The sequence below is a fragment of the Urocitellus parryii genome, chromosome 15 (assembly GCF_045843805.1).
Source record: "Urocitellus parryii isolate mUroPar1 chromosome 15, mUroPar1.hap1, whole genome shotgun sequence".
Lineage (NCBI taxonomy): Eukaryota > Metazoa > Chordata > Mammalia > Rodentia > Sciuridae > Urocitellus > Urocitellus parryii.
Genome location: NC_135545.1, coordinates 42,864,078 through 42,891,819, shown reverse-complemented (window position 1 = coordinate 42,891,819; position 27,742 = coordinate 42,864,078). Strand labels below are relative to the sequence as shown.

At 42.1% G+C, this 27,742-nt stretch overlaps 3 protein-coding genes across 10 annotated transcripts in view; 1 reads left to right on the top strand and 2 right to left on the bottom strand.

Moving 5' to 3' along the window:
• LOC144250264 (tRNA-dihydrouridine(20) synthase [NAD(P)+]-like) overlaps window positions 1–7,442 on the bottom strand; it is a 63,165-nt gene extending 55,723 nt beyond the window's left edge. For 2 of the 4 annotated variants that reach the window (XM_077792772.1, XM_077792770.1), the window contains exons 1-2: window positions 7,312–7,442; window positions 6,304–6,364 (exon numbers count right to left, since the gene is read on the bottom strand). The gene's annotated coding sequence lies outside the window, so the exon portion shown is untranslated. The remainder of the gene's footprint in view (window positions 1–6,303; window positions 6,365–7,311) is intronic. The other 2 variants (XM_077792773.1, XM_077792771.1) reach the window with 2 other exon arrangements.
• The window catches only part of LOC113200025 (putative ATP-dependent RNA helicase DDX28), a 35,092-nt gene extending 11,755 nt beyond the window's left edge, over window positions 1–23,337 (top strand). The window contains 3 exon segments of the mRNA XM_077792826.1: window positions 22,442–22,518; window positions 22,520–22,679; window positions 22,961–23,337. Coding sequence (XP_077648952.1) covers window positions 22,442–22,518; window positions 22,520–22,679; window positions 22,961–23,337 — 614 coding nt within the window.
• A 3,130-nt stretch (window positions 23,338–26,467) lies between these two features.
• The window catches only part of LOC144250385 (tRNA-dihydrouridine(20) synthase [NAD(P)+]-like), a 74,725-nt gene continuing 73,450 nt past the window's right edge, over window positions 26,468–27,742 (bottom strand). For all 5 annotated transcript variants that reach the window (XR_013342471.1, XR_013342472.1, XR_013342469.1 and 2 more), the window contains one exon: window positions 26,468–26,736. The gene's annotated coding sequence lies outside the window, so the exon portion shown is untranslated. The remainder of the gene's footprint in view (window positions 26,737–27,742) is intronic.

Sequence of the window (27,742 nt, the reverse complement as noted above, 5' to 3'; positions counted from 1 at the left end):
CCAGCCCTTTTTCTATATTTCATTAGATGCAGGGTGTCACTGAGTTGCTCAGAGCCTCACTAAGTTGCTGAGGATGGCTTTGAATTAAAAATCTGCCTCAGCCTGGCAAGCCACTGGAATTACAGGCCACTTGTGGGTTACCAACCCAGCCTAAATCTTAACTTATGTTCAGACCACTTCCAAGGAGCATTCCCTCAACAAATAATCCACTCAAGTCTCTGCCTCTGCAACACTTAAATGCTTAGCATCAGGGCCATGAAACCTAGCTGTCTCTGTGTTTAATCATGACTGATCAGTTTCAGAATTTGGGTTCTCAAGCCACCTGTAGTCATAGGCTGTCCTCAACTCCCAGCTGTGCTACACAAATAGTGGTTAGTTGACTAGGAAATGAGGGGAGAGGCCAGAAGGGAGCGCTGAGGCAGAGTTCACTTCTTTCACCCTGCTTACCATAAAATAGAAGGATCTGAAGCCTGCTACTCAAGTCACACATTCCTTTCTGTGACCTCATTGGGTAGTGATGACATCACAAGCCTAAGTTTCCATGGCAGGATGATGCTAGAAAACTTCTCTACTAGTTCTCTACAGGACACCAGAGTGTCTGGTTGCTCCAGAGAATATGTCTGACCGGATATTCTATATTCAGTCTAACTTGTCTGCTGTCCCCTGGGAGAGCAGTACAGCAGGTAGGCCCAGGCCATCTGTAATGGAGCCCCTGGTAAATATACAACCTCACTTGACTGCCACATCTTCCTTTAGGGTTTCTCCATCACACCTCAGAACTTCTCTAGCCATGAGTAAGACCAATGGTCTGGCGCTCCCTCAAGGACCCACAGTGTTTCTGTTCAATGCTGAGAATAAGTGTTCAGAAAGGTGCTAATCTTTATCAATCTAGCCTTCCCCTTTAGCCTCCCCCAGTGCTTCCTTCAGAGTGCAGCACACTGGTACACACCTATAGGCCCAACTGCTTGGGTGGCTGAGTGGGAAGATCACCTGAGTCCAGGAATTAGGCTCAAGCATCTGAGTGAGGAATATAGTAAAACCTGAGCAACACGGTGATCCCCATCACCAAAACAGAAAGGACGCTTCTATCTCAGATCGTTTCATAATAAGAGTCTTACAAGAGCCTAGTGTGCATTTATTATCAAGTGATAAATGGAGCACTCTAAGAAATAGCTATTGGCCTCTCAAAAACCTCACCTTCAAACTCAGGCACCTTTACCATACTGTCATGGACACACTCACATGAACCCCTGCACACATATCCCAGTCTGAACTGCCAAGGAAAAGGGTGGTGTCATGCAGTTGGGAAGAACAGAAGGGCCAGTCTCATGTTACCAAGTCTGGAGGTCTGAGGAAATGATGTCTCAGGAAGTGTTTGTGAGAAGGCTATTGGACCTAAACTTGGTACCCAGAATTTGGATCTAAATCTCTTAATCCCTCTGCCCCAGTATATGGCCTTCAGAAAGTGGTAGAGTTGGGCAGGTACCCCAATATAGTCCCAGCTATTCAGGAGGCTAAGGCAGGAGGATCACTTGAGCTCAAGAGTTCCAGTCCAGTCTGGGGAAACATAGCAAAAAAAATCTCGAAAAAGAATTGCATTAGAAAAATATATAAAAACTGGGCTAGAATTCAGTGTGGTTGAAACAGGCTTTACGAATGGGCCCCCATGGGAACTGCCAAGGTGGAAGGAGTTCTAAACCGATGTATATTAGACCATTTTTTCCAAACCTTGAAAATTATTTCTATTAAAGCCTCAGAAAATACATTTTTCTCAGTTATAGAAGGGAGACACTGAGGGACAGCTGTTTGGGATATTTTGAGGTTTGACTGTTTTCCTGCTGCTTCCATTGGCTCCACAGAACTCAAGTACTTTGACAGCATCCCTTGAGGAGACAGGCAAAGCATCCATAGAGGTCACAGGCAAAGGCTGTGTTTGAATGCCAAGCAGAGAAGAGGGCTTCAGTCAGAAACAGGAAGCAACAGGAGAGCGAGGTCCTGGGGGCAGAGTGTATAAAACAGAAGCAATTAATCAGTTCTGGTTTTCTTTCCAGCAGCAGTGCCTCCCATGTCTCCTTCTACACCTGCATACTACCATGTCTTCTACCAAGGATGTGGAGAAACGCAGGTGGGCTGGCATGGGGAGGCATACTGCCTGGTTGGTGGCTACCGACTCTATGGAGATGCTCCCTTGGCCACTCCACCAAAGGCCAAAGCAGAAAAGCCAGCAGAGAAGCCAGCCCAGAAGCCAAACCAAAGAGGCAGAGGGGCTCCCAAGAAACGCCGAGCTCCAGCAGAGACAGAAAAGACCCTGGGCTGTCCCAGGCCCAAAATTCCTGCCAAGAAAGTATTGCCACAGAAGCTGACTGGCTAAGCTGCTCTGTAGAGAGGATATTTATTTAACTAGGACCCCTAAGGCATGTTTCTTTTTAAATCTTACCCATTTTAAAAAAAAAAATAAAAAATTTATTGTTGCTGTTGTGTTAATTATAAAGTTATTCAAATATACAAAAATTTGAGAGAAGCCCTGGAAATTGTTGTAAATGATTTTCAATGCAGCTAGGGCCTTGGTTTAGCTTGACATAGGAACTACTGCAGCATATGCTGGTGTCTTCAGAGTTTGGCAGAGACTGCATGTGTATTTAAAACCGATTCTTTATACTCCTTTTCACTGACTGTCACTCTGACTTCTTTGTAAATGTAGTCTTCTCATTCTAACGACATTATCAAAAACAATTTTCTGCCCTTGTGTCCCTCTTCAGTACTAGAAATTGATTCTAGTACTAGAAATTGCTCTATTGTTGACCTACATACACAATCCTCTCTATTTTTCATTTGGAGACAGGGTCTCAGAAGTTGCTCAGGCTGGCTTTGAACTTGTGATCCTACTACCTCAGCCTCCCAAGAAACTGGGATTATTGGCATGTGCATCTCTCTTCACAATTTTATTATTGCTCTATTTAGAATTTTATTGTTGTATTTATTTTTTTGGTTTTTTTATAGACCTTTATTTCATTTTATTTTTATGCAGTGCTGAGAACCCAGTGCCCAACACATACCAGGCAAGTGCTCCACACCTGAGCCATAACCCTAGTCTTCTCTTTATAATTTTCCATATTTCCCATGTTCTACAGAATGCAATGAGTTACTTTAATAATCAGTGTCGTGGGAGAGAGTAGTAGAGGAGGGAATCTTTAAAAATCTGAATAAAGGGGAGAAAAACAAATCCAATAAATTCGGTATACCCACTACATACTAATGATGCTCACAGGATGTGCTCAGAAGGTTTAAGTTCAGTTAACAGTTTAATTTCATGTGTAAGGATGACAGATTCAATCAGAGAGAACATTAAATCACTACAGACTTCCAGGGTTGGTCATGCTTGCCTATACTCCCAGCAGCTTGGGAGGGGAAGCCAGGAAGATCACAAGTTCAAAGCCGGCCTCTGCAATTTGGTGAGATTCTGTCTCACAATAAAAAATAAAAAGGGCTGAAGATGTAGCTCAGGGTTCAATCCCTGCTAATAATAAAAAAAAAATCACTACATACTGGCCATGTTGGGCCTACATTTTGAGAATTGGTAGGATGAAGGAGCCACTAGCTCTGCATTTGAGATACAAAACTTAGAGGGCTCAGGATACAAACCTTACAGGCCTTAAGGAAACCCAGGCACTCACCCAGTTCCATCTGTCCTTCACACACACACAATCCAGCCCCTCCTTATGGAATCACAGGGTCTAAAATTCAAACTCATTGTCCTCTCCACAGCAACTTTCCACTATGAAATTTCTTCCTTCTTTTTTTTAATACATCATATATTCAAAATAAAAGAGGATCAAAAGATAAAAGAGTAAAGATTCCTTCTGATTAAGGAATGGAAGACTTTCAATCTCTATTTTTTTTTTTCCTTTTTGGGGTACTAGGGTGCTTTACCACACCCCTCATCTCCTTTTTTTTAATTTTTTTTTTAATATTTATTTTTTTAGTTGTAGTTGGACACAATACTTTTATTTCACATATTTTATTTATTTTTTAGTTGTAGTTGGACATAATACCTTTTATTTATTTTCATGTGGTGCTGAGGATCAAATCCAGGATCCTACACATGCAAGGCAAGCTCTCTACCGCTGAGCCACAACCCCAGCCCCCTCCCCTTTTTTTATTAAATATTTAGTTTTTAGTTGTAGTTGGACACAATATCTTTATTTTATTTATTTTTACGAGGTGCTGAGGATTGAACCAAAGGCCTCGCATGTGCTAGGTAAGCACTCTATTGCTGAGCCACAACTCCAGCCCCCTCAGTTCTTTTTGTGACAGGGTCTCCCTAAGTTGCTGAGGTTGGCGTCAAAATTGAGATCTTCCTGCTTAGCTTCTGGAGTCACAGTAATTACAGGCGTGTACCTCTATGTCCAGCTCAGTCTATACTTTTTATCTGGCATCGCTTTTTGAACCAGAAGGACAGAGCAGATAGGTAGCAGTCATGTGCCACTACAGCATACTGGTTGAAATCTGTTCTGACTGGCTAGTGCCAGTTACTAATTATTTTAAATAGCTCCCCAAGATTGTAAATTTACTACCTACATAGTACCAAATAAAACTCAATTTTCCGTTCCCAGTGGAAACCAATGTCTCTAGTTTCTTCTTTATCTTTCCAAGTAATTCTGTAATAAAAAAGTCAAAATACATAATATTCATTCCGATTTTCCTAAAGTATACAATAGTATGCTGTATGACATTCTGCTCATTGCTCTTTTCACTACATCAAGGAGATCATTCTAAATCATTTCAACTCTGCTCCTTACATAACTCAGGAACACACAGACATAATGAGAGAAAACAGAGTGATAAGTTTTCAACTCCTTACAGGCACTTTCAGCTTTCTGAAATTCTCTGAAGCTACTGTCCACAGGGCCCTCGAGTATTTTAAGCAGGTAAGGCAGATATTCTGAAGCCTCCTGACACCTAAAGCATTGGTGTCAGGCTGGGTGACTCCTCAGAGCATGGTGGCTGACTCTGGACAGTGGGCCATCACTACTATGTCTACACTGTCGACCTTCTGCTCACCCTGCAACAAGGTTCCAGTGACATCACTGTAGGAGTCCCTCTGATGCCTTACACTCAGCAACCACAACCTGCTTTTATTATCTGCTCCAAACCTGCCCTTTCTTCAGTTCCTGACCACAGATAAAGAACAAGAATCCTGCTTCCTGGCTGCCAGTCTTTCTTCCCTAAACCCCAACCTCTTATCCCACTATCCCACACCCAACAATTTGCTAGCCAAGTCCAAGTATCCCAACTGCTACCTTTTGCCATTCTAATCCTCCAGTAACTTCTCTGCTCATAAAAAAAAAAAAAGGCAAAAGATACCCGAAGTCCAAGTCCAGCTGATCTGATCCCAACTAAAGTTGTGATCCTTTGCTCTTTTGCTTCCTCTTCATCTCCCATTCCCCAGTCCTCTGATGAAAATGAGCCATTCACAGTTCTGTCTTCACTACCTAGGGGCCTCCATGCTCCTGCACATGGAAATCTTTTCATATTGTCTATGTCTCTTCCTCAAGGACCACATTTCCTCATCAGAAACAAGTTTAAGGGCTCCCTTCCACTCTGTTCTCAGGCTTACCATAGCCTTCTGATCTGATCTCTTATGATACGACATTTATACTACATCCTCTATAAACTTTTTTTTTAAAGAGAGAGACAGAGACAGAGAGACAGAGAGAGAATTTTTTTTAATATTTATTTTTTAGTTTTCGGCGGACTCAACATCTTTGTTTGTATGTGGTGCTGAGGATTGAACCGGGGCCACATGCATGCCAGGCGAGCGCGCTACCACTTGAGCCACATCCCCAGCCCCTCTATAATCTTAAATGTATGTCTCAGTATTATTCATGACAAGACAAAGCCCTGTTCATATTGTTTTTTCTTTGCTTTTTTTTTTCTTTAAACAGTACCTGAGGTTGACCCCGGGGGCCTTGTATATGCTAGGCAAGTGCTCTACCACTGAGCTGCATCCCCAGTTCTTTTATTGTTTTATTTTGAGACAAGTCCTCCTAAGTTGCCTGGGATGGCTTCATATTTGCAATTCTCCTGCCTCAGCCTCCCAAATAACTGGGATTACAGGCATGGACCATCATGCCTGGCCCTGTTCCAGTTTTGCCCATTGATCCACTAACAGACTTTCAAGCATTTTCCCCATCCAGCTCAGGATCTAGTCCAGAACTGGGTTCTGTACCTAGCCATCATGTCTTGTTAGCTTCCTTTAATCTCCATAGGATACTTCTGAGAAATATAAAGAAATCAATTTACCTTGGTGGAATATTCTTTTGGACAGCCCATGTTGATGTCAATACCACCTACATTATTTTATCTGGAAAAACATGAAAGAAAAAAGGCAATGATCATTCAAACTGAAAGAAGATGGTAGACTCAAAAGCATGCATGGGGGCTGGGGATGTGGCTCAAGTGGTAGCGCGCTCGCCTGGCATGCATGTGGCCCGGGTTCGATACTCAGCACCACATACAAAGATGTTGTATCTGCCGAAAACTAAAAAATAAATATTAAAAAATTAAAAAAAAAGCATGCATGGGTCAGTGCTCATGAACCTCTCACTGTGTCTCTGAGCATGAAACACACCACCCTCCATGACAGACCTCATCTGAGCAGAGTTCCAGAGGAAAAACAAAGTGTCTACACATCTGAAAAGAACTAGGTATTAAGGACTTTGCTACACCTGAGTTGCATCAGATAGCTCAAATACTAAGTAACAGTCATACTAAATTCAATTCCAGGTCACCATTTCTCACTGGGGTAATGAAAGCCATTTGTCAAGGCAGAGAAGTGACACAAGCACAAGAGCCCTTTGCCAGAGCAACAATTCTGGCAGAAGTTACAATGGACTGCCTTCATTTGCTGGGTGACATGGGTAGCTTACTCCAAACAATTCTCAGATGCTGAAAGGACCCTGACCTTATTCTCTGGTTTGTACAGTTAATAGTCTGTGATCAACAACAATTACTACCTGAGTCTCTTCTTGCTATCACTCTCATCAATAACAAAAGCTAACATTTACTAAGTACTTCCAATGTGTGACAAGCTCCATATAACATGTCTTATTTCATTTGCCCTGCCCTTTAGCAGAAGTTTGTATCATTTCACAGAGAAAGGAACTAAGTTATTAGCAAGGTTAAGTAACTTCTTAAGGTCACACAGTCAGTAGCAAACCCAGAATTCCAACTCAGGTCCACCTAAAAAAAACCCACTCCTGAAGAAGGTACTCTGCTGCCTTTGTTAACTCAAGAAGCGATAGGTCTTACCTACACTGAGAGTTAAAGCTTCAAGACTCACAGTCAGAAGTATTCCCAGAAAGGGAATCCCATGAATAAACATTAAAATTGGGCCTCCACATGAGGATCTCTGCAGTCTGGGAACAGTGGGTACATTTGAATCCCAGGACAGTTTTGAGATGTCATAAACAAGAAAGGAAATCACCCTCAGCTAAAAATAGCAATGTGCCAGGAGGCATAAGCGTGGGTCACCTTCAAAGTCACCAGTGACATTAGAATCTCTTAACTCACAAGAGAGACAAAGGAAACTCAAGAGGGAGAAACTTACATAAGCCTGGCAAGGGCTCACTATGCATCTGAGGTTCCCTAGAAACACAAAAGGCTTCATTAACCAATGCCCTGATAAAGGCAGAAGTGCATGACAAACACATCCAACCCCTTCCCCCACACACAACATGTTCATGCCAATAAGCAGAATGAGTCAGTTTTCTCCCAAAAAGCCAGCCTAATAAATTAGCCACTGGTAAAAGAAATGATGGACTTGCAAAACCTAAACAATGTCATTAATGCAGTTACTTTCCAACATACAAAAACATGAAGATAATCTTTTTTTTAATATTTATTTTTTAGTTGTAGTTGGACACAATACCTTTATTTTATTTATTTTTGTTTATGTGGTGCTAAGAATGAAACCCAGGGCCTCGCACGTGCTAGGCGAGCCCTCTACTGCTGAGCCACAACCCCAGCCCTATGAAAATACAGAGAACATTCAGATACTCACAACTTGGAGTCTATAATTATATATACTTGATCACATGTCTACCCATTGCATTTAGCTTTTTAAAACCTAAATATCTTCAGGAGCTACTTCTAAAAAAGCACCAAGAAATGTCCAGAGCAAGACAAGAGAGCTATATAGTTCTTACAATTCTAACTACCTAGGTGCAGTGGTTTACACCTGTAATCCCAGGGGCTCGGAAGTCTGAGGAAGAAAGATCACAACTTTGAAACCAGCCTCAGCAATTTAACGAAGCTCAAAGCAACTTAGTAAGACCCTGTCTCAAAAGGGGTTTAATGTCTTGAGTTCAATTCCTGCTACGAAAAAAACCCCAAATTTAATTGCTCTTGAAGAAATCTAATCCATTTGATAGGAAATAAATACAGACGACACAAAATCAAACATCATGACATGAATAATCAATGAAAAATAAATATAGAAGTCATGCTGCCAAAACAAAAGATTCCTATTTTTTTTTTTTCAGTTTTCGGCAAACATAACATCTTTGTTTGTATGTGGTGCTGAGGATCAAACCCAGGCCGCACGCATGCCAGGTGAGCGCGCTACCTCTTGAGCCACATCCCCAGTCCCACAAAAGATTCCTATAATTAAATAAATTAAATCTGAGACTTGTAGGCATGTAACAAACTGTGACAGCTTGATTTCCATAATCTGTCTCCTATACTGTAAGCATTTAGGAATGACCCTCTGAAAAATGGTCAAGTCTTCAGGAGGTCCCTGCTGTGCAAAGTAGCTCAGGCACTCAATAGTGGCCAGCATAGGACCCAAGTAATGAAATCCAGGAGACAGGAAGACTCAGGAGGACACTTGACATTAGGATCTCATAACCATCTGGAAGACCACCCTGCTCTGTTCTCTTTCACAGGTGCGGAAGATGACTCAGTCATCAGGGGCCACAAAATCCACTGTTCTAAGCACCTCTGCAAGAAAACAAACACATGGGATGCAAGTTCAGACTAGCCTAAGCCCTGGCAGTGAACACAGCCAAGTATAACCTTGAAACGAAAAAAGGGATCATAGGTGATTCCTACAAAACAAGTATGCACTGGGAGGCATCTAAGGTGCTGATGATGGTCCATCTCACGACACAGGTAATGGGTGATTCACTTTATAATTATTTGTTAAACTGCATGTTTGGGTTTTATGCACTTTTTCTGCATGATTACTAGCACTTTACAATTTTTTGAAATACTGGAAAGAAGGTACATACATTGAACTTTGTGTTTCAATACTGGTCCAAACTTTCCTGGAAGGTTATCCTTTGAGGTGCAGCAAGTGATCATTTCATTTTATTTATTTATTTTTTTTTTTAAAGAGAGAGTGAGAGGGGGGGGGGACAGAGAGAGAGAGAGAATTTTAATATTTATTTATTTTTTCTTAGTTCTCGGGGGACACAACATCTTTGTTGGTATGTGGTGCTGAGGATCGAACCCGGGCCACACGCATGCTAGGCGAGCGCGCTACCGCTTGAGCCACATCCCCAGCCCAGATCATTTCATTTTAAAAGAAATTTTTAATTTGTTCTAATTAGTTACACATGACAAGCAAGTGATCATTTCTTAATTACTTAGAGTGACTCAGAAAACTGGAGTGGATCAGTCAATCTTCACTATTATTTACAGTTACATATTTTTAAATGTATCTATTCAGTAAAATTGATTTATAACCCTAAATCAATACATATGGTGTTTCTAGTCATTCAGGGACAGATGCTAAGACAACAAATTGGAGTCATCTGTCATACACATCTCCAGCTGAGTTCAAACACAGTGTCACTTGTCTTCTTGTTTTGGCCCTCATACTGTAAAAATATGCCCTTTTATGGCATATTTTGCCCTTCATTTTTTGTATTTTTGTGCTTTTTGTTAGTGATCTCACTGTTTAAAATGGGTCCAAGCATAGTGCTGAAGTTCTGTCCAGTACTCTTAAGCATGAGAATCTTGTGTTAGATAAGCCTTGGTTAGGCATGACAATACAGTGCTATTGGCTCTTGAGTTTAAGATTAATGAATCAATAGTATATTGGGTGGAGCTGCCAGTTTGGCTCTGTGGTAGACTACATGCTTAGCATGTACAAGGCCTGGGTTTGATCCCTAGCTTCTACTAAACAAATAGTCTCTGAAGAGAAACCCACATAAAATGAGTTTAAAGGCTGGGGATGTGGCTCAAGCGGTAGCGCGCTCGCCTGGCATTCGTGCGGCCTGGGTTCGATCCTCAGCACCACATACAAACAAAGATGTTGTGTCTGCCGAAAACTAAGAAATAAATATTAAAAAATAAATAAATAAAAATAAAATGAGTTTAAGTGGTGATCAGTTGATGAAAATGTGACCAGAGGCTAGCAAATTTCTAATCTTGTATATCCCCAAGGGTCACTTGGTTCAGTAGTGATTTTAGTGTTCTCAGCAACTTACTTGAACATTAACAAAAATCAACTATATCTCATCTCTCCTTATTAATGAAGCTCTACAATAGCTATTGTGGGCCAGGCTATATGGGCAATGACTAAACAGACTCCATTTTACTCTGAGACTCCATGTCACGTTAAAAAATGCTTCTTCCAGGGCTGGAGATGTGGCTCAGCGGTGGCGCGCTCGCCTGGCATGCGTGCGACCCGGGTTCGATCCTCAGCACCACATACAAACAAAGATGTGTCCGCCGAGAACTAAAAAATAAATGTTAAAAATTCTCTCTCTCTCTCTCCTCTCTCACTCTCTCTTTAAAAAAAAAAAAAAATGCTTCTTCCATGGGAAAGCCCTGCCTCTGTCCCCATCAACAGTTGCTTAGCATAGCATGCTTGGCAACACAAAATGGCAATTCATATACAATGTAAAATCGTTCTCTCTTTGGTTCCCATTTTTCTCGGACAATGTACCCTGTCAGAGATTGATTGTCTAGACCTTAGTAATCATTCTTTAACTTGTAGTCACCTAAGGTCATTTTGATCCATTCCCCCACTTCTGCTTCTGATTTTAAATCTAATGACGTTTGTTTATGGTTTTGAATCATAGCAACAGCCACTTATAATTAATATGGTTTTGGACTCTAAAAGGTGAACTCAAACCCTGAGAGAGGTACAAAGGGTATAGACTCACAGCCCACCCCTTAGCCCACCAGCTGCTGGATCTGGACCACCTGGTGGTGAATAAAGATGGTTCTGGGGCTGGGGTTGTAGCTCAGTGGTAGAGCACTCACCTAGCATGTGTGAGGCCCTGGGTTCGATCCTCAGCACCACATAAAAATAAATAAACAAAATAAAAATATTGTGCTCAACTACAAGTAAAAAAAATTTTTAAAAAAAGATGGTTCCATCTCCTGCTTTAAGATTAACTCAGTGATTTATTGCAATCTCGCCATAACACTACCACATTAACTTTCAAAAATGACTACTATAATACAAAGAGACAATGTGGTAAATGAGAAAATAAGCCTATCTTGAAGGCTGTTTTGAGCACTAAGACCTTTAAAGCACGTAAAGCATTTCTATAAAGGGAATATGTAATTATCATCCGAGCACTGAACAGATTAGATGCCTAAAAAGACATGTTGGGAGAAGTAATCAGTGATCTCTCACAGCGACAGCTCAACCCTGGCAGAAAGAACTGTGAGAGAACCACGAAAACTTGGATGTACCTATAATGAAGTTTACTGATAACAGCAAAATACTGACACCCCAGTAAAGGCACTAGAGAAACCAATTCTAATGTATCTGACTTGCAAAAATGTCCTAGTAGAAAAGTAAATGGCAAAACAATATGTATGACAGGATTCCTTGGGAGGGAGGTATAGATATAAACAGGTCACATATTTATATATTATACATTATTCATAAGATATGTGAAAAAATCCATATTATTCCCTATTATGCTTAGTTTTAGAGGACAGTACTGGGGATTTTACCCAGGAGAAATTTACCATGGAGCTACATCCCAGCCCTTTTTATTTTGAGAGAAGGTCTTGCTGAGTTGCTGAGGCTGGCCTCAAGCTTGCAATCGTCCTGCCTCATAATCCTAAATTGCTGGAATTACAGGGATACGCCACTGCATCCAGCTTAATTTTTTTTTAAAAAAATTTATTTAAATATTTATATATGGAAACTATCTTTATTCTTATATGGTGCTGAGGATTGAACCCAGTGCCTCACACATGCTAGGCAAGTGCTCTACCACTGAGGCACAACCCCAGCCCCTGATTAACTTTTTTAAGTGTGAGATTATGAAGGATTTTCATTTTCTAGGTTATACAGATCTGTAATATGTTAGCTAGGCTGCCCTTAATGCCTCTCAGGACCTGTTGAACTGCTTGTGGCTTTGAAAGATGAGCTATTGGCTATCATTGGAGCAGTGGAACAGTGAGACCATAGTCGCATAGTCTTTCACATAACACAGGAAGAATAAAATAATGTTTTTCTCTTAAGACATTTAATTCATATCAAAGGAATATACACAGACATAAATGTCCATCAAACAGAACATCCCCAGCCCTATTTTGTATTTTATTTAGAGATAGGGTCTCAATGAGTTGCACTCTGCCTCACTTTTCCTGAGGCTGGCTATGAACTTATAATTCTCCTGCTTCAGCCTCTGGAGCTGCTGAGATTACAGGCATGTCCCTGGCACCATGCACACCTTTTAATTTTTTATTTTGAAAAAGTCTCACTAAATCGTTGAGGCTGACCTCAAACTTGTGGTCCTCCTGCGTAAGCCTCCTGAGTTGCTGGGATTACAGGGCTACATGACCACATGGGTTGTTTGCCTTTTTTAAAGAAAGGAGACTGAAATGATAATACGGTAATTTTGCCATAATCACATATCAAATTTTATGTTAAAATAGATCTATCATTCCTACTTTGTAAAGTCACTGGAGATGTCTCCTGTTGCCTTGGAGCACCTATAACAATCATCGATGAAATGTGACAAGTTTGTCCTATCAGCTATAAATCTGGAACCTCAACATGAACACCCTACTGTTGAGCAGAACACCTCTGTATTACCTGTGTGACCTTGTGTAGGCCCCTTAGCCTCTTTTTTGAGATCTCACTTGTAAGAAGGTCATGGTGCATTTCTCTGGGTGTGTGTTCAGAAAGATGAGTGTATTGCTCAGGATCAAAGGAACGGCTGGCCACACATCTCCAATGCATCAAAGGATAAATCTTTGGAGCAGAATGAGATTAAAAGGACCCGGTCTTTGCTTTTTTTCCCAATGTGAATGTTTTTCCACATGTCCAAATTTTTTTTTTTCTGATACTGGGGATTGATCTCAGAGGCATCAACCAAGTGTGGCACATCCCCAGCACTTTCTTCCTATTTTATTTAGAGGCAGGGTCTCACTGAGTTGCTCAGGGACTTGCTAAATTGATGAGGCTGGCTTTGAACTAAAAAATTTCCTGCCTCAGGCTCCCAAGCCATTGGAATTACAGGAATGGGTTACCGCGCCCAACCCAAATCTTATGTTCAGGCTCACATCCAAGGAGCATTCCCTGACCCCCTAATGCACTCAAATCTCTGCCTCTCCAACAGGAAAATACTTAGTATCAGGGTCATGCAACCTAGCTGTCTATGTTAATCATGACTGTCAGGCCAGTTTCAGAATCTGGGTTTCGCTTGCCCCTCTGTGGTCTGGGCTGTGCTCCACAGAGAGTGGCTATCTGACTACGAGGGGAGAGGCCAGAGGGGGTGTCCAAGCAGAGCTCTCTCCTTTCACCCGGCTTTCCATAACATACCAAGAATCGTTACCTACCCCTCAAGTCACACATTCCTTCTGTGACCTGAGTAGTGATGACATCACAGCCTCAGTCTCCATGGCAGGTTAACGCTAGGAATCTTCTCTACCAGTTCTCAACAAGACACCAGAGTGTCTAGTTGATCGAGAAAGAATGTCTGACCAGATATTCTATATTCAGTCTAACTTGTGCCCTTAGTAAACACACAATATCACTGGACTGCCACACATTACTTTTGGGTTTCCCCATCACATCTCAGAACTTCCCTAGCTATGAGTAAGACCAAAGGTCTGGTGCTCCTACAAGGACCCACAGTGTTTCTGCTCACTGCTGAGGGCAAGTGTTCAGAAAGGTGCTAATCTTTATCAATCTAGCCTTCCCCTTTAGCCTCCCCCAGTTGTTGCAGTAATTCACTTGCAGGTCAGCATGGGAAAACAAGGAAGAAGAAGCAGAGCAAGCAAAGCAGCAGCAGAAAAAAAGTCCTTTATTGTGTACAAGCAATCTTTTTATAGTATTGTGAACAAAGAAGGCAGCCTTCCAACATCAATAAATCAGGTCTTTCAGCTGATTAAACATAGCACACAGAAGTTTTACTTTCTAATCAGAAGTGACCCGCTTCTCATGGCTAATCTACTTTCGGCCTGGAGTATGCTGAGCTCTGCTCTTTGTTTCGAACAGATAAAAAAATTTTTCTCAGCGCCCTCCTAGCCCACTTGGCAGAACATCCCGTTTGCAGGCAAGTTCTCCCAAGGTCAGCAGACACCTCACTTTCAAGCATGTCTGTTGTTACCTATCTAAACCTTGAAGAAGCCTCTCGTTTGTGAGCAGACTCTCCCAGGGACAACAAACATCTCGTTTTCAAGCATGTCCGCTGTTACTTTATCTAAACCTTGAAGGAGCCTCTCCTTTGCGAGTAAGCCCTCCCAAGGACAGCAGACACCTCGTTTGCAAGCATGTCCACTGTTGCCTTCTATATCTTGACAGAATATCCTGTTTGCAGGCAAACTCCATCAAGGACAGTAATAGTAACGCAGTCACATCTGATTCTTTACACCCAGTGCTTCCTTCAGAGCACAGCACACTGGTACACACCTATAGTCCCAGCTGCTTGGGTGGCTGAGAGGTGAAAAACCCAGGAGTTGGGCTCAAGGATGTTGGTAGAGAACATAGTGAATGAAACCTGGGAAACAGGGTAAGAGCACTCATCACCATAACGAAAGGGGGCTTCTTTATCAGATCCTTTTAAATAAGAATCCTACAGGAGCCTAATATGCTTTTGTTTTCAAGTGATAAGAGACAGCTATTGGCCTCTCATGGAATCTCACCTTCACACCTAGGCCCCTTTATCATACTGTCACAGATACACTCACATGGACCCCCTCACACACATCCCAGTCTGAACTGCTGAGGAAAAGGGTGGTGTCATGCAGTTGGGAAAAACAGAAGGGCCAGTCTCAGTGTTACCAAATCTGGAGGTCTGAGGAAATGATGTCTCAGGAAGTGGATGTGAGAAGGCTACTGGACCTAAACTTGGTACCCAGAATTTGGATCTCAATCTCTTAATCCCTCTGTCTGAGTATATGACCTTCAGAAAATGGTAGACTTGGGCACAGGTGACAATTATAGTCCCAGCTACTCAGGAGGCTTAAGGATCACTTAAGCTTAAGAGTTTCAGGCCTATCTGAGGAAACACAGCAAAACACCATCTTAACAAAACAAAAAAGGTATTAGAAAAATCTATAAAAACTGGGGTAAAATTCAGTGTGATTGAAACAAGCTGTATGATGGGGCCCCAAAAGGAACTGCCAAGGTGGGAGGGGTTCTAAACCAATTTATATTAGACCATTTTTTCCAAACCTTGAAAATAATTTTCATTAAGCCTCAGAAATGACAGACTTTAAGAATTTTTTATCAGTTGTAGAAGGGAGAAACTGAGAGGGTGCTGCTTGTGGTAATTTTGAGGTTTCACTGTTCTCTCTCAGACTAGAGAAGAGAAAACCTGTTCTCCTGCAGCTTCCGTTGGCTCCACAGAACTCAAGTACTTTGACAGCATCCCTTGAGGAGACAGGCAAAGCATCCATAGAGGTCACAGGCAAAGGCTGTGTTTGAATGCCAAGCAGAGAAGACGGCTTCAGTCAGAAACAGGAAGCAACAGGAGAGCGAGGTCCTGGCGGCAGAGTGTATAAAGCAGAAGCAATTAATCAGTTCTGGTTTTCTTTCCAGCAGCAGTGCCTCCCATGTCTCCTTCTACACTTGCATACTACCATGTCTTCTACCAAGGATGTGGAGAAACGCAGGTGGGCTGGCATGGGAGACATACTGCCTGGTTGGTGGTTACCAGCTCTATGGAGATGCTCCCTTGGCCACTCCACCAAAGGCCAAAGCAGAGAGGCCAGCAGAGAAGCCAAAGAGAAGCCAAAGCAGAGAGCCAAAGGGGCTCCGAAGAAACACTATGCTCCAGCAGAGGCGGAAAAGGCTCTGGGTTTCCCTAGCCCCCAAATTCATGGCTTTAAGCACACTGGCAAGAGCCCATTCCCACAGAGGCTTGCAGGCTGAGCCTCTCTGTAGAGGACAAATATTTCAATTCCCAGGTCAGCTAATGAAACTTCTTTTTTATTTTTAAGCTAAAATTCCTGTTTTTTTAGAGAAATAAAAATTTTATCATTGCTGTTGTGTTACATATAAAGTTATTCCAATACACAAAAATTTAAGATATGGACTGCAGAAGATTTGAAATGATTTTCAATGGTGTCACAGCTAGGGCCGTGGTTTAGCTTGTCATGAGGAACTACAGCAGCTTAAGCTGGTGTCTTCCCAGCTTGGCAGAGACTTAGCAGTATTTAAAAGCCATCCTTTATACTCCTTCTTTTCAATGGCTATCACGCTGACTTCTTTGAAAACAGTCTTCTCATTGTAAAGGGCTTTTCTTCATCCATTAGCTCATGACTGCGAGTTGGTTGAGGCCATATGATGCTTTACATTTAATCCTTGAAAGGAAGGAAATACCAGGTGGAATGCCTCCAGGACGTCACACACAAGCCTTGAAGACCCTGCATGTAGCAGAGCACACTGGAGCCTGGCAGGCCTCACTCCAGCATCTATAATACCTTTTGTCATGGTATGGGTATTCAAATCTATTTTCCCTTATAAAGATTAACTATATCAATATGAATAATCCAAATTAGGTAGCCTTTACTACATATGTTCAGCTAATGCATCTTCTGAAATGATCTCCACTGCCCCTACTAGAGACAGTACCTCAGTCAATCTGCATGAGCCTTTCACAGCCAGGGGTCCCCTTCCAGGTCAACTGGCCACAGGCAAGAAACCTCAGAACATGGGTTTTGAAAGGAGAGGCTCCTTTGAACATGCCAGGGCTGAAGCTGACCTTGAAGAAGACCTGCCATTTCTCTGCTCAATCCTCTGAAGTCTCTCCTTGGTCAGAAGAGAGAACACTAGACACTCTCCAAGGGGAGGAGGAGTCAAATGTAGACGGGTGGGGGGCATAGTGGCCCACTGGTGCCCTATCCACCAAATAGGTCCAGCCCTGATTTATTGCCAGAAACATCAGCACAAACCATCAGGTAGGCTTCCTGAAACTAGAAGCAGTATTTACCCAGGGAGCCTCCTGCCTGTGCTCTCAGAGGGCACAGTAGCTATCTGGAACAGGAAGGGTTGGGGAAAGGCAGTGGCGCCACTCTGAGCCTCACATGCTCCTTTATCCCAACCCATTATGGCCACAAGATACCCCCTACTCCTCAATAATTTTTTCTGTAACAGTGTTTGACTTGAAATTCAGCTTGTTCAAGGTCAAGCTTCAAACCATAATATCCCCTTTAAGTATGTTCCTACATGGAGGACTTGGTTTTCTAAGGCCTTCTGTCTTCACAAGGGACTCTCGGGTACGGTTTCCAACTGTTAACATCTGCAATGATGCCTAGGTGAACTGGATCAGGAACCAGGTCAGTTTATCAAGAAATGAGAGCCTTGGGCTGAGGATGTAGCTCTGTGGTAGAGCACGTGCTGTAGCATGCATGAGGCTAATGGGGTTCCATTCCCAGAGCCAAAAAAAAAAAAAAAACCTGATGACTGCTTCTGTGTGTAGGTGGTATATGTGAGTGAGGGAGGGGCAGGAATGAGAAGATACAGGTCTGGGGCAGGAATGAGAAGATACAGGTCCATCTACATCCACTCATCTGGCTATTCCATTATTCAACAAGTGTTTATTGAGAACCTGTTATATCGCAGGCACTGTGCTAGCTGCTTGGAACATATTACTGAGTGAGGTGATCCAAGTCTCTCATTGAGACCCCCACCATCAAAGAATGAGAGACAATTTCAGAGACTTGGTTGTAGCTCAGTGTTAGAGTGCTTTCCTAGTGTGGGCAGAGTCCTGCATTTCGTCCCCAACACTAAAAAAAAAATTAATTAATTAAAATTACTATAAAGGAAAACGAAAGCATAGAGTGATGAGGAATACTACATTATACAAAAAAGTCACAGAAGGACCCTTCAAAGTCAGGGCATTTCATCAGGGAGGGAAGCAATAGACTGATATGAGGACTGAAGAGAGACCATTCCTAGACCAAAGAGTACAGGAAAAGACCCTGAGGTAGAAATGAGACTGAGCTACTTAAGAAGCAGGAGAAAGGATAATGTGACCAGGAAGGAAAAATATAGTTGGAGAAGTACGTGAGAGTGAGACCCCATTGGGCCACATCAGCAATATGAGGAGTTGGATCTTGTTTTAGATGTCAAGGGGGAAGGGGGAAGTCATAGGATAGATTTGAACAGGGTAGTGAAGAAATCTGATGAAGATGCCAAAAAGATCACTCTGGCTGTGTGAGCCTTGGCAGTAAGGCGCTGGCTGTTACCAGTGGAATGTCTGTCTCAGCAGTTAAGGGGACAGTTGGTGCTGGGGAATGGGGGTTGGGAGCAGTCAGAGAAGGAACAGTACAAGGTTTGGCCAGTGTCATATCAGCGGCCCATAATTCACAGGGTGGCCTGAGCAACAAAGCAAGACTGTCTCCAAACAAATTAATAAAATTTCTAACAAATACTAGGTTGGATGGGAGCAGAAAATGAAGATGTGTTCATGGTTATTGCATTTTTCCTAGCAAGATAAACATTGAGTGCCTTGTGAGAAAGAAAAATGTGCTACCACTTTAGGAACGGTGGCCTAGGCTCTATGACTGAAGGATGTGTGTCGGAAATGGCCAAGCTATCTTCTGGTTCAGAAAACTGTTGTTTCTTAGGAATTTCACTATCAGTAATTATGGGAACAGATCAAGAAGAATACCAAAAAAGAGGCAGAGGCAGTGTGAGACTCCAGGACTAGGATATGGGGGTCCTCGGATATAGATGACCATCAACTGAGCAACACTAAATATCAAGTAAGCCCCCATTTCCACCCATCCCTGCAGATGAGCAGCTGAGCACATGAAGTGGTACCTATAACAAAGCCTGATGTTGACTTCCCTGAATATTCTTCTCTTTCTCTTTCTCTCTCTCTCTCTCTCTTTCTTTCTCTCTCTCTCTCTCTCTCTCTCTCTCTCTCTTTCTCTCTCTCTCTCTCTCTCTCCCCCCCCCCAACTGGAACTGAATATAGGGGCACTCAACTATGAAGTTACACCAAAAACCTTTTATTTTTATTTATTTGTTTGTTTATTTATTTGTACCAGGGATTTAACCCAGGGCAATTTACCACTGATCCATATCCCCAGCCCTTTTTATTTGTTATTTTTGAGACTCAGAATCACTAAATTACATAGGGCCTTGCTCATTTGTTGAGGCTGGCCTAGAACCTGCAATCCTCCTGCATATGCCCCCCTCTCCGCCCCTACTCAGTGGAATTAACGGGGTGCTGCCACCACACCTGGCCTTCACAGCATGTTCTTGAAATATACTAGAAATCAGCAGGGGTGGTTAGCTCTGAATAAATTTGAAAAAGAAAACTTTTTCTACCACTGCCTTGTCCACAGCATAGGGGACCAATTAGAGGTAGAACTTGTATACTTATCACTTCCTAGTGACAAAATTTTCTATCCTGGGCCTGCCTCAATAGCACCAGCAGTTGGCAACAGGCTGACAGTATGGCACGTGTTAAGGCCCTGTGGTGGGAAGCTGTATGACTGACACAGCCACAGTTTAAAAGCAAAGGGTTTGTGCTATTTGCTGAGTTTGGAAGGGTTGGTGGCAGTTAACTCCCCAGAACTTGAAAGCAAAACAAAAAATTTGGGATATTCTAAGAGCAATTGGAACTGCAAAAGAATTTTAGGCAGGAGGATGACCCTTTTTTGTCTGCTTGCTTGTTTGTTGGTTATTGAGGCTGGGGATGGAACCCAGGGCTAAGCAGATGCCCTACTACTGAGCTATACTCCCATGGCTTAAATTAGACTTTAAAAAACAAAGATAGGTAGTGAATAAAGTGGCCCATGCCTTTAATACAGCAGCTTGGGAGGTTGAAGCAGGAGGATCACAAGTTCAAGGCCAGCCTCACCTACTTACCCAGGCCCTGAGAAACTTCATGAGACCCTGTCTCAAAATAAAAAATAAAATTAAAAGGACTGAGGATGTGGTTTGATGTTTAAGCACCCCTCAGTTCAATCCTTGGTACAAAAAAAAAAATTCTTTTTCAGACCTTCCCACTCCCTACTCAGGTCTCAGTGTCATAAGAAATTCAACACCACTATCTTCCATCCCTTTAAAAACAATGGATCCTCCCTAAATTATGAGATTAAATACTCCTTCTTCCTCTCATACCAATACTTCGGTACCCACAACAGCAAAGACACTCAGGGACACAAACCTTGTCCAGGAGATTCTCCTCTGCCACCAACAATGTCCCAGTCTTGAGGATCCAGATACATGCCAAACTTGAACGAAACACCAACTCAGAGCCACTTAAAACTCAATCCTAACAATACTGGTTGTTTCATGACAATGAGATTATTACCAACAATTCCCCTGCCCTTTTCTTTTTTCCCTCTTCAGTACTGAGAATTGAATCCAGGGTTGCCCTACCATTGAGCTCAGCCTCCTGAGGAGCTGTGATTATGGGCCCATGCCATCATACTTAGCTTTTTACACTTTCCATATATCCCATGTACTAGACAATGCAATGAATTACTTTAATAATCAGTGTCTCAGGGAGAGTAGTAGAAGAGGGAATCTTCAAAAATCTGAATGAAGGGGAGAAAAACAAATCCAATAAATACAGTATACACACTGCAAACTAATGAATGCTCACAGGATGTGCTCAGAAGATTCAAGTTCAGTTGTTAGTTAATTTTATTGTTTAAGGATGACAGATTCAATCAGAACATTAAATCACCACAGACTGCCAAGTGCATGCCTATACTACCATTAGGTCAGGACAGTGAGCCAGTTCAAAGCCAGCCTCAGCAACTTGGTGAGACTCTGTCTCAAAACAAAAAATAAAAAGGACTGGGATTGTGGCTCAGTGGTTAAATGACCCTGAACTAAATCCCTGTTACCAAACAAACAAACAAACAAACACTTGGCCAGGCTTGCATTTTGAGAATTGGTAGGGTGAAGGACTACCAGCTCTGCATTTGTGATACAAACTTTAGAGACCTCAGCTTACAAACCTTAGAGGCCTCAAGGAAGCCTGGGCATTTACCCAGCTCCATCAGTCCTTACACACACAATCCAGCCCTTCCTTATGGAATCGCAGATCTAAAATTCAAGCTCACTGCCCCTTCCACAGCAATTTAACACAATAAAATTTACTTCCTTCCTTTCTTTCTAACTTTTTCTGTTTTGGACTAGATAATACATTCAAAATGGTAAGAGGTTCAAAACATAAAAGAGTAAAGATTGGGGCTGGGGATAGGCCTCAGTGGTAGAGTGCTTGTCTAGCATGTGTGATGCACTGATCAATTCTCAACACCACATTAAAAATAAATAAATAAAATAAAGGTATTGTGTCCATCTACAACTAAAAACTTAAAGAAAAAGTCACAAATAACCTATTTAAAAAAAAAAAATAATACGGGCTGGAATTGTGGCTCAGCAGTAGAGCACTTGCCTAGCACAAGGGAGGCCTTGGGTTTGATCTTCATACCACATAAAAATAAATAAACAAAATAAAGATATTGTGTCCAACTACAACTAGAAAATAAATATATTAAAAAATAAATAAATAAAGGTATTGTGCTCAACTACAACTAAAAAATAAATAATAAAAAAAAAAATAAGGCTGGGATTGTGGTTCAGTGGTAGAGCGCTTGCCTAACACGGGTGGGACCCAGGTTCGATTCTCAGCACCACATAAAAATAAAGGCATTGTGTTGTGTTCATCTACTCCTAAAAAATAAAGAATCTCTCCTTTAAAAAAAAAAGTAAAGATTGCCTCTGCTTAAAGGTTGGGAGACTTTTAAATATATACTTTTTTTTTTGTATTGGGGGATCCTTTACCAAATCTCCCACCTTTTTTTTAATATAATTTTTTTTAGTTGTAGAACTTATTTTTATCTGGTACTGAGGATCAAACCCAATAGCACACATATACTAGGCACTTGCTCTACCACTGAGCAATAACCCCAGACCTCCCCCATCCTTTTTGAGACAGGGTCTCCCTAAGCTGCTAAGGTTGGACCCAAATTTAAGATCTTGAAGGTGTGGGCCAGTCACTAAGTTAAGGTGGGATCCCAGACTCTCCCACCACCATCACCAGTTCTAAGCTCCACTGCATCATTGCCTCATGGCAGTTAAACAGTTATGAGGCTGAAGAGAACAGACAAGGTGACAGAGTTGGTACAGATCCTCAAGCAGCATGACAAAGCAGATACGTCTGGATCCTCAGGAACAGCCCTGGTTTTCTGTAACAGTTCCAGCATTCTGAACTAGCTGGGATAATATTTTGATATAAGGAGGGTGATTCATAGTGGGATAGGGAGAGGGAACATGGAGGAATAGACGAATTCTAGATAGGGCAGAGGGGTGGGAGGGGAAGGGAGGGGGCATGGGGTAATTAATGATGGTTGAATGTGATGATCATTATTATCCAAAGTACATGTATGAAGACACTAGTTGATGTTAATATACTATGTATACAACCAGAGATATGAAAAGTAGTGCTCTATTTATGTAATAAGAATTGTAATGCATTCCGCTGTTATATATAAATAAAAAAAAATATTCTGGATGACCACAAGATCAAACACCTAAAGCTTCAGGGGCAAATGCCAGCTTCAATGAGGGCAGGTATCTTCCAGTGCTTCCAGAAGGGCTCCCAAGACATACTATTCTGTACAGACATAGATTCTTACGGCCTAGACAGCACACATGTGAACCTGGTGGTCAATTATGATTTTCCCCTCACCCTGCAAGATTACATCCACAGAGCCGGGAGAGTGGGCCATGTTGGGAGTGAGATGCCAGGCTCAGTCATCAGCTTTGTGACCCATCTGTGGGATGTGAGCCTGGTTCAGAAAATTGAACTAGCAGCTGGACAAAGAAGAATCCTCAGTGAGAGAGCACTGGCCTCTGCAAGCCTGATTTTGGCTAACTAATGGGATTCTGGATTAGGGATCTTTCCTGGTGTCCTGGATGGATAAAAACACTTGTCAGCTAGGCTGTCCTTAATGACTCCCAGGGCCTTGGGGCTGCTTATTGCTTTGCAAAATGAGCTATTGGGCAGCATCGGAGAAATGGAGCATTGGATCATAGTAGCATAGTCTTTCACATAAAATGTGAATAATAAAATGCATTTTGATTTTCTGTCATGATTTCTAGCAATAAATGATATTTTATGGGCTGGTTTAACTATAATTATCATTGGGACAAACTTCATTGTATTTGATGATTCACAGTCCAAAGTGTCACAGGTAGCACAAAGAATCAGTTGAGTTTGTTTTCTTTCTTTGCAGTGCTGTGGATGGCAAGCTCTCTACCCCTAAGCTACATCTCCACAGCCCCATTGCTTGCTTTTTTCTTTTCTTTTTCTTTTTTTTTTTTTTTTTTTTTTTTGCAATACCAAGGTGTGAACTCAGGGGAACTCTACCTCTGGGCTATATCCCAGCCTTCTTCCCTTTTTTCTTACTTATTTGTGGTAATAAAGATTGAACCCAGGAGTGCTATACCACTGGACTACCTCTTCAGTCCTTTTTATTTTTATTTTGAAATAGGTCTCACTGAATTGCTGAGATTGGCCTTAAACTTCTATTCCTCTTGCCTAAACCCCCAGAGTTGCTGGGATTATAGGCTTATATGACCACACATGGTTTGTTGGCCTTTTTTGAAGGGGACTAAAATGATAATGTGGTAATTTTGTAATGTCATTTTGTCATGAACATGTTTCAAATTTGAGGTTAAAATGGGCCTGTCATCCCTACTTTATAAAGTTATTGGAGATGCTCATTTTGCCTTGGAGCACATTTAACAGCCTTTCCATTGTCCACCACCTTGAAATGTGCCACGATCGGCCTCTCAGCTATAATTCTGGAGTCACAACATGAATAACCTGAAACCCTACTTTTGAGAACAACACCTCTACACTACCTGTGGGGCCTTTGGTAGGTTCCTTAACATCTGTTTGAGACCTCCCTTATAAAACGTAAGGGTGCAAAGAATTTTATTTTTCATTTTGTTTCTGATGCCCAGATCAAACCCATGGCCTCAAACATGCTAGGCAAACACTCTACCTAGACTCTACCATTGAGTACACACCCCCAACCTCTTAAAACATTAATCTTTGGGGCATAATGAGGTGAAATGGAACCTGCCTTTGCTTTTTTCCCAATTGAAATGTTTTTCCACAAGTGCATATTTTTTTGGGGGGGTACTGGACTTTGAACTCAGGGGCCCTCCACTACTTATCAAAACCCAAAGTTCTTTTTTTCTATTTTATTTAGTGGCAGGGTCTCATTGAGTTCTTCAGGCCTCACTAAGTTACTGAAGATGGCTTTGACCTCGAAAATGTACTGTCTTAGACTCATGAGCCACTGGAATTACAGACATGGGTCACCACACACAGCCCAAATTTTAAATTACCTTCAGGCCCACTTCCAAGAATCACTCCTTAACCCCCTAATACACTCAAATCTCTGCCTCTCCAATAGATAAATGCATTAGGGCCATAAAACCTAGCTGTCATTATGTTTAATAGTGACTGTCAGGCCAGTTTCAGAATTTGGTTTTCTCTTGCCCTGCTGTGGTCATGGGCTATACCCAACCCCCAGCTGTGCTACACAGAAGAGTGGCTATTCCACTAGGATATGGGTAGACAGGCAAAAGGGAGGTTAGAGTTCTCTCCTTTTACCATGCTTTCCATAAAATACCAAGGATCTGAAGCCTACCCCTCAGGTGAAACATGACTTCACTGAGTAATGATGACATCACAAGCCTCAGTTTCCATGGCAGGTTAACGTTAGGAATCTTCTCTACTAGTTCTCTACAAGACACCAGAGTGTCTGGTTGCTTCAGAGAATATGTCTGACCGGATATTCTATATTCAGTCTAACTTTTCCTCCTGGGAGAGCAGTACAGCAGGTAGGCCTAGGCCAGGTATCTGTAATGGAGCCCTTAGTAAACACACAATCTCACTGGACTGCCACACATTACTTTTGGGTTTCCCCATCACACCTCAGAACTTCCCTAGCTATGAGTCAGACCAATGGTCTGGTGCTCCTACAAGGACCCACAGTGTTTCTGTTCAATGCTGAGGGCAAGTGTTCAGAAAGGTGCTAATCTTTATCAATCTAGCCTTCCCCTTTAGCTTCCCCCAATGCTTCCTTCAGAGCACAGCACACTGGTACACACCTATAGTCCCAGCTGCTTAGGTGGCTAAGTGGAAAGATCACCTGAGCCCAGGAATTGGGCTCCAGCATCTGGGCGGGAAACAATGAAACCTAGGCAACTGAGTGAGAGCATTTATCACCAAAACAGAAAGGAGGCTTCATTCTCAGATCCTTTCTTAATAAGAGTCTTACAGAATCCCAGTGTGCTTTTGTTATCCAGGGAAATTGGAGCACAGACCCGGCACCTTTACCATACTGTCATGGACACACACACGGATCCCCTCCACACACATCCCAGTCTGAAATGCTGAGAAAAAGGGTGTTCTCATGCAGTTGGGAAGAACAGAGGGCCAGGGGAAGAGGTGAAGTGTTACAGAGACTGGAATTCTGTGGAAATAATGTCTCAGGAAGTGGATGCGAGAAGGCTGTTGACCCTGTTTTGGTACCCAGAATTTGCATCTCAATCTCGTAATCCCTCTTCCCTAATATATGGCCTTGAGAAAGTGGTGGAGTGGTGCCCAACTATTGTTTCAGCTACTCAGGAGGCTGAAGCAGGAGGATCACATTAGCTCAAGAGTTCAGGGCCAGTCTGGGGAAACACCATCTCAAAACACCATGTCAAAAAAAAAAAAGAAAAAAAGGCATCAGAAAAATCTATAAAAACTAGCCTAGAATTCAGTGTGTCGAAACAGACTGTAACAATGTGTCCAGGAGGAGCTGCCAGTTAGGAAGAGTTCTAAACAAATTTATATTATAATATTTTTTAAACCTTGAAAATTATTTCCATTAAAGCCTCAGAAAAGACAGATCTTTTTTTTTTAATATTTATTTATTTAGTTTTCGGCGGACACAACATCTTTGTATGTGGTGCTGAGGATCGAACCCGGGCCGCACGCATGCCAGGCCAGCGCGCTACTGCTTGAGCCACATCCCCAGCCCATGAAAAGACAGATCTTAAAAAATGTCTCTCAGTTGTAGAAGAGAGAGACTGAGGGAGGGCTGTTTGAGATAATTTTGAGGTTTGACTGTTCTGTTGCTTCCACTGGCTCCACAGAACTCAAGTACTTTGACAGGCACAGCATCCATAGAGGTCACGGGCAAAGGCTGTGTTTAGGATGCCAAGCAGAGAAGAGGGCTTCAGTCAGAAACAGGAAGCAACAGGAGAGCGAGGTCCTGGGGGCAGAGTGTATAAAGAAGAAGCAATTAATCAGTTCTGATTTTCTTTCCAGCAACAGTGCCTCCCATGTCTCTTTCTACACCTGCATACTACCATGTTCTCTACCAAGGATGTGGAGAAACACAGGTGGGCTGGCATGGGTGGCTACCAGCCCTATGGAGATGCTGCCTTGTCCACTCCACCAAAGGCCAAAGAAGAGAAGCCAGCCCAGAAACCAAACCAGAGAGGCAGAGGGGCTCCCAAGAAACGATGAGCTCCAGCAGAAGCAGAAAAGACCCTGGGTTGCCCTAGGCCCAAATTTCGTGCCAAGAAACCACTGTCACAGAAGCTGGCTGGCTGAGCTGCTCAGTAGACAGGACATTTATTTACCTAGGACATTTAAGGAATCATCTTTGTTTTTAATTCTAATTCCTGTATTTTTTTAAAGAAATAAAAAATTTGGGACTGAAGTTGTGGCTCAGTGGTAGAGCACTCGCCTAGCTTGCACAAGGCACTGGGTTTGATCCTCAGCACCACATAAATGTAAAATAAGATATTGTGTCTAACGAAAACTTAAGAATAAATATTTTTTAAAAAATTTACTGTTGCTGTTGTGTTAATCATAAAGTTATTCAAATACACAAAAATTTGAGAGAGAAGCTCTGCAGATGGTTGCAAAGGATTTACAATGTTGTCACAGAGAGGGCCTTGGTCTAACTTGCCATGAGGAACTACTGCAGCTTATGCTGGTATCTTCAGAGTTTGACAGAGATTGCATCTGTATTTAAAAGCCATCCTTGGGCTGGGGCTGTAGCTCAGTGGTAGAGCACTTGACTAGCAGGGATAAGGCATTGCGTTTGATCCTCAGCACCATATAAAAAAGGAAAGTTATTTAAAAAGTATATAAAAAAAGTCATCTTTATACTCCTTCTCACTGGTTATCATTCTTCTTTGTAAACATACTCTTCCCAAGATTTCTAAGGACATTATCAAAACCATTTTCCTTCCATTTTCTTTTGTCCA